Genomic DNA, 13885 nt, shown 5'->3' with positions numbered 1-13885 from the left:
GCGTTGATGCTGTAAAAAAGAGCCATGGTATATTCTGTCATGACATGTGTACCAACACACATTTAGCTCCTACCGGTGTCTGGGTTTCCTTCAACCCCTTTCAGACAACAGAAGTGCGTATGACACTGGTCTTCTGAATAAACCAGTATTTGACCCATTCATATGACAGAGATGTCACAGGTCAACCTCTGGTTGTCAGTAGATCTAGAGGTTGCAAAGCACCAAATAACGTGAGGTTTCACTTTCACTTCCCTCTCCTTGCTTACTGTGTTGTGCTCACCCATGGTTATATTGTCCTACTCTCTCTCTCTCTCTTTTGGGAGTCAGTTAAATTACATTTAAACATCATCTATCCCGAATACAGACACCTGTATGGGTCGTGGACACTGGTCAGCTGATGCATGTTGACCCATTCAGATAGGCCATCAACACAGATTTTACCTGTATCGCTGTGTCAGCCTGAATGGAATAATTGAAACAATACTGTTACTACACTGTTTTGACTCTCTTAATACACTATCATCATTTTTTGGACTTCATGTTGGTTTGATCTTTATTTAGCACTGCAACGATGCCATTACTTAATTGTAAAGTTCTTTGTCTAAGCTGTGTTCTTCATTTGAACGTATAATTATATTGTACAACATGTATACAGTTCCACTGAAGTTAAACTGAGGCTTAGGTAAACAAGTAGTTTGGTAACCAATCCCCACTGCGTACACACACACACAAACGCACACACATGTACACAGTGACACACAGGCAGGAACAGCTGCAGGGGGTGGCGGTCCATAATGGCATAACTGTAGTGTCTGAGTGACACATTGCGGGCCGTATGGGTAACAGAGAGCCACCTACACATGACTGGAGACACCCGAGTCCCCCCCCACACACACACTGTCCCCACGTCCACCTCAAACACATCCTCCACTCCTCCCCTCTTCCCCCCTCCTGTGTTTTTAACCTCCATTTGTCTCCCCCCTCTTCCTCTCCCTGCTTGTTTTTGAGCGTTGAGTATGAAACAGATGCTTTTTCACACTGTCAGAGCTCATTTAAATAGTGTATGGCGAAATGAGGATATAGAAAACAAAGGGATATTAATATTTATTCTATTAGCTGAAGTGCTTAGCTCTGTGATTTTCCCCCTGTGTGTGTGTGTGTGTGTGTGTGTATATGTGTTTTTGTGCCTGAGTGTGTGTGTGTGTGTGTTTATGGAGCGCTGTGCTGTGAGGCTCTGGTGGCTCTATGATGGATAGCAGGCAGTAATTATAGATGGGAAAACTGCTGAGGATGGCACTATGGGCCAGGCAGGCAGACACTCCAGCAGCTCAGGGGTTAAGTCTGCTGCTCGCCTCCATCCTCCTCCTCCTCCTCCTCCTCCTCCTCCTCGCAGACTTGCCACCATCCTGCCTCATCCTGGCTTTGTCTCACACTCGCCCTCCACCTCGCAGGATCTGTCTGTGCCTTCCTAATTGTCCCTCTCATTTCTTTACTCCACATACATTTTTGGCTGTTTTTAATTATTTCCCTTTTTTCCATCACCTCAAATGTGGCTCCTGCATCAGGTCCATTTTCTCCCATGTTCCTGACACGTTAAGCCGTCAGCCATCAGGCGTCATTGAGCGTCTGTGGCCAACTGTCATCCATAGTTTTTGCGGGGTTTGCTATAGTCATCTCTTATCGGATGTTATCATTGGCTATTTGGCTGATTCAGCATGTTGAAACAAAGGTAGTCTGTAACAGAGAACTGTCTGATCAGCTGTTTAGCCTAATGAATCTGTGATTTCCTTTTAATGCAGTTTCTCTTTATTTTCACCTCTGCCTTTTACTTTTCTTCTTCCACAAGCAAACCAGTGCAAAGCAAAACTTTAGAGTTCCATCTAAATTTTTAAGATATATTCTCAATTTGTATTCCAATCGTATGATGAGATATTCAGTGTTGTGAAAATGGCTGGCTAGTTTTCATGTGCACATGAGAGCTACTCCTGCCATGTAGATACAAAACATAGTGTGTGTATGTTGGCATAGAGTTAGCTCCATTCTTTGCTGTGTGTTCAAGTTCAGCTTTCAACAGAAGTCATGAGGCGACAGACCAGTCGGTCTTTGTTGGCATTTGTTTTTTAACTCAGCATCTAAAAAGGTTATCTTTTTAACTTTTTCTTCCTGTACTCTGAAACCCTTCTGTCTTATATGTCCAGGTTACATGTGACTGACCAGCAAGGCAAAAAAATGGAGGGGGTCAAATGAATTTTTTTTTATTTTGTGCAAGCTAAACAAAAACTGACAACTAAAAAGTGATGCAGTGATGGGTCAGGAAATTAAGTCTTTACAGTACCTGCTGTGGATTCATGTTTATAGAGAAGATCATTGTCGTAGTTTTAAGGATCCCTCTTTTGTATGACCCTCCAAAACAGATACAGACAAAAATGAAGTTCTGCTTGCCACAACGTTACACAAATTGTTGAACAAAGGCATAGGTTGCTTACAGTGCTTTCTAATTAGCAAGCCTCTTGCTGTCTTACGAGCGTTGACATGCTCACAGCGATGAGCTAGAAGTGGTGGAGGCGATGTCGCAAGATTTGTTCCCTTCCAGTGGCTCTTCACTGTCCCTTGCCCCCACGTCAGGACCACTGTGAGGTAAACAGTTTGCCACACAACCCGAGATCTAGTAACAGTGTGAACTTTCATTTTCTTTATATTACCCTGTTAATACTCTAGCAGCCTGAGCTCATTTATTGTTCTGTTCTATTCACTGTAAGTTGCTCTAGACAAGAGCGTCGACTTAACGCCCAAGATGTAAATGCATGTGATGTCCTTTTATTTTACTGTCTTTTCCATCTCCTACCCTCCCTCTCTCTCATTCTTGCTTCTTTTGCTTATTCTCTCAGTCTCTTGGTAAATGTGCTGACTCCTCCTGGTTTTGGCCCAGCAGAGAGCTCTCTAATAGGCCCCAGAGACATCCCAGCATTCCTTAAATCAAGTGGAAAATTGTTAACTTGGTGTGGGATAAAGATGTTCTGTCCACTTTTGCTTTTTCCTCCTATTTCCAAGCTCTCTCTCTCACTCTCTCTCTCTCTCTCTCTCTCTCTCTCTCTCTCTCTGTCTTTTTATGAAAATGAGGATGTATGGACATATGGGAAGTGGACTGAGCTTTTACAGTCAATTTCTCCAACACTTTCTATTTCTCACACTGAAAGTGCTTCAGCTTTGTTAACTCCTGTTGTCCCGTCACACTTGTCTAACATTTTAGGTTTGAACGTAGCAGTAGGTTCGGCGGAGTATTGAGCGATATGGGAAACAATAAATATGATAAGCAATCCTGATGTTGTTATACTGTGTATTACAGTGTGTTTGGGTTTGTCAAGTTACATGCAATATTGTGTAGTTGATCACAGTTGTTCTATCCACTACCACAAATCCATCTTTGAAAGGATGCAATCAAACATTTTAATTGAACAGAACATCAAATCAATGCATCTTCTTGAAGATGAAGAAAAATAAAGCGTGCAAGCTAAATAAAGGATGTATCCTTCCATAGAAAATACAGTAACATTTGCAGGTTGCCTTTGTAATAAAATTATGAGGTCTGCAGCCACAACCATGTAATCAGAAAGCGCTCTGTGACTGGCCAGGCCTCAGTTTGATGCACCACAGTAGGCGCTCTAAAGAAAAAGTCAGGGACACAGTTATCATACAGTCAGTTGTGCAGCCCTGATGGAAATAGGAAGTCAAACAGGTACTGTCACTTTCAAAAACCTTCAGCGAAAAATGTAAAGTAGTTATTGCTTTTTTCAATTAGATAAAAAAAAAGTCACATTTATATATAAATATAAATAATGTTTTTATGTAATTGTAAATGGAATACCTTTGGGGTTTTTTACCTGTGTTTGGACAAAACTGATAAATGGAAAAAAATAAGACATAAATCACAAAAGAAAAATATGAAGTTGCAGCCCTAAAATCATGCATTACAATTCACAATATTAAGAAAACTTTCCACAACACAATTGCAAGAATTAATTATAAATATTGGTGTATTTCTCAGCCCTATCAGGACCTGATGGGTTCAGAAGTGATGTCAGACACCAAATATAAAACGATGAACATCACTGACACCAGCAGCAGACCTGATTTGTTGAGAGAAATGTGGTGTCAAAACCGCAGCCCTATAAGATGATCCAAAGAAACATTTGACAGCAAGCTGACCCTGGGCCGCCCTGGCACCCAGGGGTGCAGGAACATGGGTGTGAGGGTGGTGAGAGGGGCTCTGATGGCAGTGAGTCAGGACTGCTGGGCTCCAGAGAGAGTTGACCAGGAGTCCATAGCGTTCCTGGAAAATCGGTCTCAAGATCCCTCTCCTTCCACACACACACACACACACACACACACACACACACACACGCATCCCCTCATACACACTCTATTTCTGGACCAATCTGCTTCCCAGTCCCACACTCCTCACCCCTTCACACACACAGACACACACACTCCTCGCAGCCTGCACCCCAGAGTGAATATAATTAGCTTTTCTGACAGGTGGGAGGGATCCGATCTCGTGGAGAATGAAGCTACCAATTTACACCCGTATTACACTGTCATACACACTCAGTTGCAAACATGCATGTGAAAGCTCACTCTCTTATGCACAATTCTAACCCGAATGACGCTAACTGTGACCCACTTGCTCAACTTGCATGTTAAAGGAGAGGGTGACGGAAAGAGTGTCTCTCAAGAGTAGTAACTTACATATGAATGGGTGGAATAACGGAACAAAATATCAAGCGCCTAATCAGCATAAATCCTCATTTTGCTTACTTGAAATGTTGCCACACAAGTTCTTAACTTTGTGTGGTGAGATCATTGGAGCACTACTCGAGACAGAACACTTTAACCTCTGTAAGGGAAAAAAATGGTGGATGGGTGCCTACATCATCATGGATTCAAAGTGTCATCCAGCTTTATCAAAATATAAACCCGTTTGTCTGCCGGAAAAAGGAAAGATACATGAGTCATGGATTGGTGCTCCTTACACCAGATCATGCGTCTTTTATCGAAATAAAGTGGTTTGTGAATAGCAGCTACACACTTATTTTTACTGTTGTTAGGTGTTGACTCAACTACCTGTAATACGTCAACTACTTGGATGAACTGCTTGGTTATCTTTTAAGATGTGGTTTTAGTGATCTTCAGCTTTTCACACCTCTTTTATTTTCACTTGTATAGTTTGTGTTTGGCATGTGCTAGACTAATTTTCAGATTAATGTACCTAACCTAGTGGTTTTCCTGCATTTCCTGTCTGTATCTCAAATAAAGGCAAAATGTCAAAAGAAAGAAATCTTCCAAAAAACAAACTACATAACATATTTTTAATGGAGGCCAGAACTAAATCCAAACATAATAGAATTTTGTAGCAGTATCAGCAGACTTAAATTTCTTCATTATTTGCTGTTATTAGTAAAACCTGTGGGTTTGTGTTTATATTTCTCTGTTTCTAACCACCAGTGTAAGAAGAAACACACCCTGGTGTGTCCTGACTTCTCTAAGGCGGGATCCTGCCCTCGGGGAGCTCGCTGTAAGCTGCAGCACCGCCAACGAGCCAAACAAAACGCCAGCACCACCTCCATCACCCCAGCAAAGAGAGCCCGAACCAAGGAGCTCTCTAAGAGGTCAGGGAAATAGATTGTACAGAGCTCACTCATAATTGACAAGAATCATCATCTAAATTAATTTAATATCCTTTAACGTCCATGTTTTTTCTCTCTTCTAGGCCCCGCCTGTCTGTTGTCATGCCGCAGGGCTCTCAGGCAGCTCCAGGGACGCCCTCCGAAGGTCCTCTGGCACTGCCATCCTTTATCTACCTTTCCAGCTCCCCAGAGGAGGCAGACACCCCAGACACACTGCTGGCTGAGACCTCACAGGCTAAAGGTACGAAAATACACTACTGTGGAAACAGTGCTGACTTGTTGTTCAAACAGTGGTTCATATGAAACTTGGATGTCTACAGAACTTCAAACAAATTGAGACCAATTTTAACCAAGATGTCTTTTCACATGCCACCAAATTGACTCCAACTGGGTGAGGGTAGTCCCACCCAAACAAAAATTATTTTTCACAATGCGGGTCTTATTTTCAGAGTTTTGACCATCATTCCTATTGATTATAATTACATTTTATTCACCAACTTCATTGCTGTGATTTTGGAGATGTTGCCAACAACATGTTAAGTGGTCATGTTACACAGTTTTTGTTTACTCTTTTGAGAAAAAACATAAGCAAACATTCAAATTTTATACTGTACGTTCTGTCTGTAAACATCCGTCCATTGTAAACATCTATTCGATTTTTCAGACTTCCTAGTTCAACTTTAACCTATTGTACGTACCATGGTTGTTCGCACACTTATTTTCTGTGCATTAGGAATTATTACTGACATTGGAAAAGCATTTAATTCCACTTTCACTTCCAAATAAGTGGTTTAGACAATCTGGTTAAGTTTGCCGTTTGCTTACAACTTGTCTGTATTGTCTGACAGCTCCCAATTCTGCACTTGTTGGTCTCCAGATTTGGCAAGTAAAATGTTTAAATTGATAGGAATTATGGTTAAAAACTGTGAAAATTACATGCAGGTTGTCAAAAAAATCGAATGTTCCTTAAGGGGATTAACTGTGCTTTACTTAGAGTAAAAATACTGACTGTCAGGCATATTGTGCAGAGATGTTTTGTGGAAGGATCATGTTTGTCATGAAAGCCAAGATTATTCCTGAGTTCATGAGAATGGGGAGTGGTGGTTCACCTGAGCTGCAGACAGATAATGATGATCAGAGCTGGGCTGTAGAGTGCGATGATGCTCAGGGGAGGAGTAATAACAGAGGTAATGATATTTAGGTTTTGGGCTGGATGGAGGCACAGCTGAGCTCTCTGTTGACAGAGTTGACAGATAGAGGATTAGGAGAGAGGCTGCCTTCCCCCTCCAACCTCCTCCCCCATCCAGGCTCAACCATCCACCTGCCCCTGCCTGCTGGACACACACACACACACACACACACACACACACACACACACACACACACACACACACACACACGCGCGCGCGCGCTGACTGACACTGCAAAGCAACATTTAACCCCTTTGACCTGTGTTCAACCTGTTCTACCACGCACCACATTACCTAACATTTTTTGCTTTTTTTTCCTCCTTTTTTTACTGATTTTTTTAAAAGGTTTTTTTACTGTACTTTATTGTCTGTTTTGTTATTGTCAACTGACTGTGAATCATATGGTGATTAACAGTCAAAATATATATCAATTGCTTAGAAAAAAGATTTTTCTTGGTAGTTCTTTTAAGATTTCCCTAAAATCTGTTGAGTTCTGTATGTGTTAAGAAATGTACTTAAATAAATAAGGTTTTGTCCTCAAGTGCAGTGTAGGGCTCAAGGTACTCTTTAAAGTCTGTTTTCCATGAAAATTAGATTTCAAGAATTTTATCTTTGCTAAAGAGATAACCGAGGTGTTTTTCATTGACGAACAAAATGAAAATGTCCCAAGAGACTGCAACTGTTGACGATGAGTTGTTCCAGTTAGTCATAATTGATGTTTTCAAGAGTAAATCCACTTATTTTGTAAAATTATACTATAATGTCCTATATTTCATTATTGACTTAACATTCTCAGGATTTCCCAAACCTGATCAGCTTCTTAATAAACTAATTAATAAAGTTCCTCGGGGCACCACCCTTAAAGAAAAGAAAATTGATAGCCAATGAATGAATTTTTGGAGTTCTGCATAAAAGAACAACATTAAACAAACCAGATAAAGATATAGAAAAAACATAAACAAAAGGAAAACACACAAGAAGAAACTAAAATTATGCCCAGTTAAGTTATGTTACCTGTCAATGGAGGAAAAGGGGGTTGCCTTGGTGCTGTTGGCTGGCTGTCAGTATGTAGTAGACGAGCCAAGCTGTAAAGAATTGTGGTTCCAGGGAAAAGTCTTTGCTGTGCAGTGTCCACTTGTAAGGATCGGAGAAAGCTGGTTGCTCTGTGTTTTGTTCTCCTTACAGAGTTAACAGCTGTGTTAACTTGCTTCGTGCTCCTGTTAGCTGGCAGGAGGTGACATTTCACAACAAAATTTCAGTTTTAAGTCACACAAATGTCCCAGTGGTCCCAACACCTTTTTATTAAGGTTTTCCATCCATTTTCTGCCTCATTCATGAACAAGAACCCGAGATACTTGAACTCTTTCACTTGGTGCAACAACTCACTCCCAACTCGGAGGGAGCAATCCACTGTTTTCCAGCTGAGAACCATGGCCTCAGACTTGGAGGTGCTGACTCTCATCCCAGCCGCTTCACATTTGACTGCAAACCGCCCCAGTGCGTGCTGAAGGTCACAGTCGGATGAAGTCAACAGAACCACATCATCTGCAAAGAGAGTAGTACTTCTGAGACAAATTGGACACTCTCCTAGCCCTGGCTGATTATGTTTGTGATATTCATAGGTAGGATCTCCAGGCACAGTGACAATGGACAACCCTGGCTGAGCCCAACACCCACTGAAAACATGTTTGAGTTCCCGTCAAGAATACGGACACAGCTCTCACCCCAGTTATATAAAGACCGGCTCGTAGCATGGCCCCAGTATCCCATACTCCCGCAGTACCCCCCAAAACTCCACGGGGGACAGGGTCGTAAGCCTTCTCCAAGTCCGCAAAACACATGTAGACTGGATGGGCAAACTCCAATGACCCCTTTAGTAATCTTGCAAGGGTAAAGAGCTGGTCCACTGTTTCATGACCAGGACAGAATCCGCATTGCTCTTCCTGGATCTGAGGTTCGACAATCAGTCGGAGCTTCCTTTTCAGCACCCTGGCAAAAGCTTTCCCAGGAAGGCTGCACTGTGTGATACCTCAATAATTGGAGCTAACCATGCAGTCCCCCTGTTGAAGTCCCCTAGCAGAACAGTAGAGTCCATGGCGGTGTCCTTTCCAGAACCTACCCAGAGACTCTAAGAAGTCTGGATACACATGCATAGGCACAAACAACAGTCAGTGCCTTCCTCGCATAGTCGCATAGAGGCGACCCTCTCGTTCTCTGGGAAGAACTCCCAACGCAGTGGTGCTCAACTGGGGGCTTGTGAATATTGACGACTGCATCTTTTATCTCTAGAGAGTTGCTCCACGTCCAGCAGACGACACTGGAGCTTGGATTGTTGCGTATACACTGCTTGATTCTTCTTCTTTTTTTCCTTTTTAAAGTTTTTACTCATGAATCAAGAATCTATGGGTAGAGGATGTTGTATGCTGTACAGATTGTAAAGCCCTGTGGGACAAACTTTTGTTTTTTACTGTATAAATTAACTTATTCAGGTCAGGAGAATTATAAGCTCTAAATTGCCATAGTTAGGATTTTTTGGCAGTCAACAGTGTTTATTTGCTCTGTGATGGACTCATCGATCAACAGGAAAAAATACTGATAACTGACCAGTTAATAAAATAATGTGTGAAGAAAAAATGCCAAACAGTGTCTGGTTCCAGCTTTTACAATGTGAGGATTTGCTGCTTTCCTCTGTTTCATATCATTGTAAATCAAATGTCTTTGCTTTTTCAACTGTCAATTGGACAAAACAGCAAAGAAAACTATCTGAAGATGTCACGTTGGGCTCTGGGAACTTGTAATGGACATGTTTCACTATTTTCTGACTTTTTGTTAATGATTAAACAAAAGTAATTAAAAGATTAATGGATAATGAAAATAATTGCTGGTTGCAGCCCTAGAACTGAGCTCGTCTAATGTTTTACAGAGACACACTCACGTCGTCCCTCCATCCACTCTGTCTGGTGGGTTTTTGCTCTTAAGTATTACTAATGACTCTCTTGTCCCTTACTAACACACTGCGCCACCCAGAGCCTCATTAAAGGTGGAACTCAGCCAAACAAGCTCCTCTTCACTTTGCATAAATTAGCTCTGACGCTATGTATCACTGCCAGACTGCAACCTCACACACACACACACACACACTTCCTGTACACACACCTTCATCCATCCCTGTTGTCCTGTTCTCTTCCTCATTTACTCATCAGCTGAGATGTCAGCAGGATTCAACACACAGTAGATCAGAGTCAGTTACACATGAGTGAACACACACACACATACCTTGTCTATTTGTCGTTTCATTTCTGGCAATACTCTTCTTTTCATTTTAATTTCCTGTTTTTCTTCCACAGAGAAAAAATTGCAGATCAAGCCTCGGCTTTGAGACTACAGAGACCAGCAGCGCTGGAGGTGAAAAACACTTCTCAATGATTTCTGTGCTCCAGGTTTGTCCAGACAGGTGTATCTGTGTCTCTTCCCTCTGAATGTCTTTCTTTACTCAGGACCTGAAAGTTTTATCTTCTATATCTATAAATGTGTTACACATATCAATTTGGGTGTTTACAATACAGATTTTCTCATCAGATTTTGTACATTTTAAAAAGTCAAATAAAATATCAACTGTTGTTTCACAGTCATGTGAAGTCAGTGCTTTGAGAGTGTTTATGGCTGTGAGTGTGTTTTCTGTTTGGGAGTGGCGGTGTCGTCACATGACCCGAGTTTGTTTGTGAGAGTTTTCATTGGGAAGGTGGTGACAGAAGCAGCAGTGCCCCTCACTTTAAAGCCTGGAGACAAGACACATGAGTGGACAGTGACTTCATCATCACCATGCTGTGAGTGTGTGTGATTTCAGATTTCCCAAATAAGCCTATGTTGACGTTAACATGTCTCTGTCTATTAGATTAGTGAAAACATTTTTGACCTCTGCCATTTTCACACAAAAGTCAAATTTCACACTGAACTGATTTAAAAAACAAAACAAAACAAATAAATCGATGGACAAGCAGCTCTTCATGCGGAAAAAATACTGCAAATACCTTGAGCTAATTCACTCTAGTCCCATAGATAAAAAACAGGGCCGGGCAGGCCACAGACCTGTTGAAAACATGTGGATTACCATGTTTGTTAATGTGGTGTAACCCATGATAAAAGCAGTAATCCACAGTTTTGTTTATGCCACCTAAAGAGGAGGGAATAAATATCTAAAGAGGAGGGAATAAATATTTGACAGTTTTCATAATTTAGTGTGAAAGTTCATTCTTGACCTTGGAAACTATTTGACAAAATAATCTCAACTCAAGGTCAATTTACTAGATGTTTTATTGTTTTGGTGTTTCACCGTAGAGAGTAAACTTATCAGTTGAATCTTTGACATGTAAAACTGTTTTAAAAGATTTATTCGCATCATATGAACATGGCTTTATAACTTTACCTTCATTCCTCTCCAGACTTACCTCGATCCTTCCTTTGTCTTTATTATTTTCCCACCATGTACTGCTCTTCATCTCTGTTATGATCTAAATGGTTGTCTGGCAACATAGAGAGGATGCTGGGACATGTAACTAATCCACTGCTCTGCATAGTATAGACCTCTGCTAATTAAACTGTTAATACACTCTGTGTGTAAGTGAGAGTGTGTTTGTATGTGCGAGCCTCATATTTACAACATTACCACGCTTTCTAACTGAGGCGTTGTTATGGCAACACAAGCAGCGTGACACTTGAGGGAACAACATGACATCAATACACAGCTAGGAGGTCACAATACTCGCAAACAAATAAGATAAGGGCCCCCAGCAGATGAAAGAAACAGTCTTTGTGCATGAGAGTACCTGTGTGTGTTATGGCACATCTATTAGTGATGTTGCTTTCTCAGCATCATGTCCACACTAATGCATAGAAATTTGAAAACAAGGTTTACGTCTCAGTCTGGGGTCCATCCATGTAAAAGGTTGAAGGTTGTTTTTTTGTTTTTTTTCCCCATTCACTGTGAAATGCTAAAACAATGAAGAAAGATTAATCTCTTTCTCTTCCTTCTCTTTTGGTTGGCAAACAAGAAACCTTTTGCGTATCCACTGCACTCTGTACATTAAACTAGCCGTGAACTTGTTTTTGGGTGCTGTCGGTGTTTTCGTCTAAGAACTTTGACCCTTCACATTGTGTTTTCAGTTCATGAAAGTTAACTGTAACATTTTGGTCGCCTAAAAAAGGCTTGTTCAGCATTCGGTTGTACTAAAAGACTCTAGGAGTCGTCTGTTCATTTTTTCCGGTAAGTACATTTTGTTTTTAGCCTGTTTTTCACTAGCCAAAATTAGCATCCCATTTAATATCAGAGTTAATGTGAATTGTGTATGCATCTTTCTAATCAAGCTAGCTAGCTCCACCCTCTCTTCCAAATATGGTCACATCTGGATCCAGAAAACCAAGATGGCGACGGCCAAAAGGCCAAACTCGAGGCTTCGAAACGGTAGTCCACAAACCGGGTGAGGCCACTTCTTTTATACAGTCTATGGTTCCACCACATACCTCCCCCTGAAACCACAAACTGTTGGTGTTGAGGTGTATTTTCTCACTTGACAGAGCCAGGCTAGCTGTTTGTCCCTGCTTCCAGTTTTTATGCTAAGCTAGATTACTCATATCCCGACCGCAGCTCTGTACTAAATGCACAGACATCAGATTGATATCAATCTTCTCATCTCATTCTGAGAAAGAAAGTAGACGTATTTCCCAAAATGTTGAACTATTCCTTTAAAGATACTTTGTCTGTGACTGTGCCTGTATCTCAGTTTTTGTAAGTAAATGCTTGTGTATGCATTTCCAAATGTATCAGCATTATTGTGAACCTGACTTCAAACTAAAGAGAGATCAGTCAGTTGATTGTACAACAACTTGGAAAACTTTAGTGCATGTACAGATTGTCACATACTGCCAGTTAAACTGTGGTGAATACATTTTATCAGGATGGATATTTGAAGTGTGTGTGTGGGCGTGTGTGTAACTGTTCAACTTGATTTTCTCTCAGACGTATTGACAGCAGCGAGCGGAGATGGAGAGCTCGACATGTTTCTCAGAAAAGGCAGGAGACAGGGAGCCATCACTCTTCTCCTCTCACCACACATTTTTTTCCATCTTCCTCCTCCTCACCCACGTTGCTCCTCTCCTGCGCTGAAGACGTAAGTGCCTTAGACAGATGTCTGCTGCCTCTTATCTAAAACCCTCAATGCGAGCTGCTGAGCTCGGCAAACTCTAATTAAGATCAATATTTCAATTTTTAGTAAAAGCGCACAAGACGGAGAGAAGACAGAGGGTGAGAAATCATCTGTCCACGTAGACTCGGAGAGACAAAAAGAAAGGTCAACTGTGATTCTTCAATGTGTGTGTGTGTGTGTGTTGGAGAGACTTGATGAGAACTGGTTTGTGGGAGTGTGTGTGGTACATGTGTTCAAAAGGTTTCTCCTTTTGAGCTTTACTTCCTTTGAGGGATAATTCCAGTTTCTTACAACTTGAATCTTATTTTCATAGCGTTGGCCGTCCTTTTGTACTCATCTAGATAGATAAGTAGATAGACTTTACTAATTGTCAATGGCGAAAGTTGTTTGGCTGCCCATGCACAATACAAACCAAAGAGAAACAAATCCAACAGGTCACAACAGATGACACATGTAAGACAAACTGCACATAAACTAACACATTGCAAGACTACGTTAATGTTTCTAAGAGCCTGCCTAGCTACCAAGTAAAAAAGCTACATAATGAATACATTTGATCAGTTGCTAAAAAGACATCCATAAGTAATGCCCCGAGGAACAAGACCAATAAAACAGTCACTACATATGAAACAAAACCTAAAAAAAAAAAAGACGTTTGATGTTTAAAACACATCCAGTAACACAGAAAACATGCAAATATCATGTAATTCATATGTTTCTTATGTGCGCACACAGAAGTCCTTCTAAAATGTTCTGTGGAGCTTCTAAGCATCTGAGACCAGTCACTCAACTAAAGACTCAATAAAGT

General features: G+C 41.2%; 1 protein-coding gene across 1 annotated transcript in view; it reads left to right on the top strand.

Moving 5' to 3' along the window:
* Positions 1 to 10494, top strand: part of zc3h3 (zinc finger CCCH-type containing 3) — a 60956-nt gene extending 50462 nt beyond the window's left edge. The window contains exons 10-12 of the mRNA XM_044199350.1: positions 5503 to 5666; positions 5768 to 5925; positions 10222 to 10494. Coding sequence (XP_044055285.1) covers positions 5503 to 5666; positions 5768 to 5925; positions 10222 to 10253 — 354 coding nt within the window. The 3' untranslated portion in view covers positions 10254 to 10494. The remainder of the gene's footprint in view (positions 1 to 5502; positions 5667 to 5767; positions 5926 to 10221) is intronic.
* The last annotated feature ends 3391 nt before the right edge of the window (positions 10495 to 13885 follow it).

The sequence above is a fragment of the Siniperca chuatsi genome, linkage group LG6, assembly GCF_020085105.1.
Source record: "Siniperca chuatsi isolate FFG_IHB_CAS linkage group LG6, ASM2008510v1, whole genome shotgun sequence".
Taxonomy (NCBI): domain Eukaryota; kingdom Metazoa; phylum Chordata; class Actinopteri; order Centrarchiformes; family Sinipercidae; genus Siniperca; species Siniperca chuatsi.
This window is presented reverse-complemented; position numbering and strand designations above follow the sequence as displayed.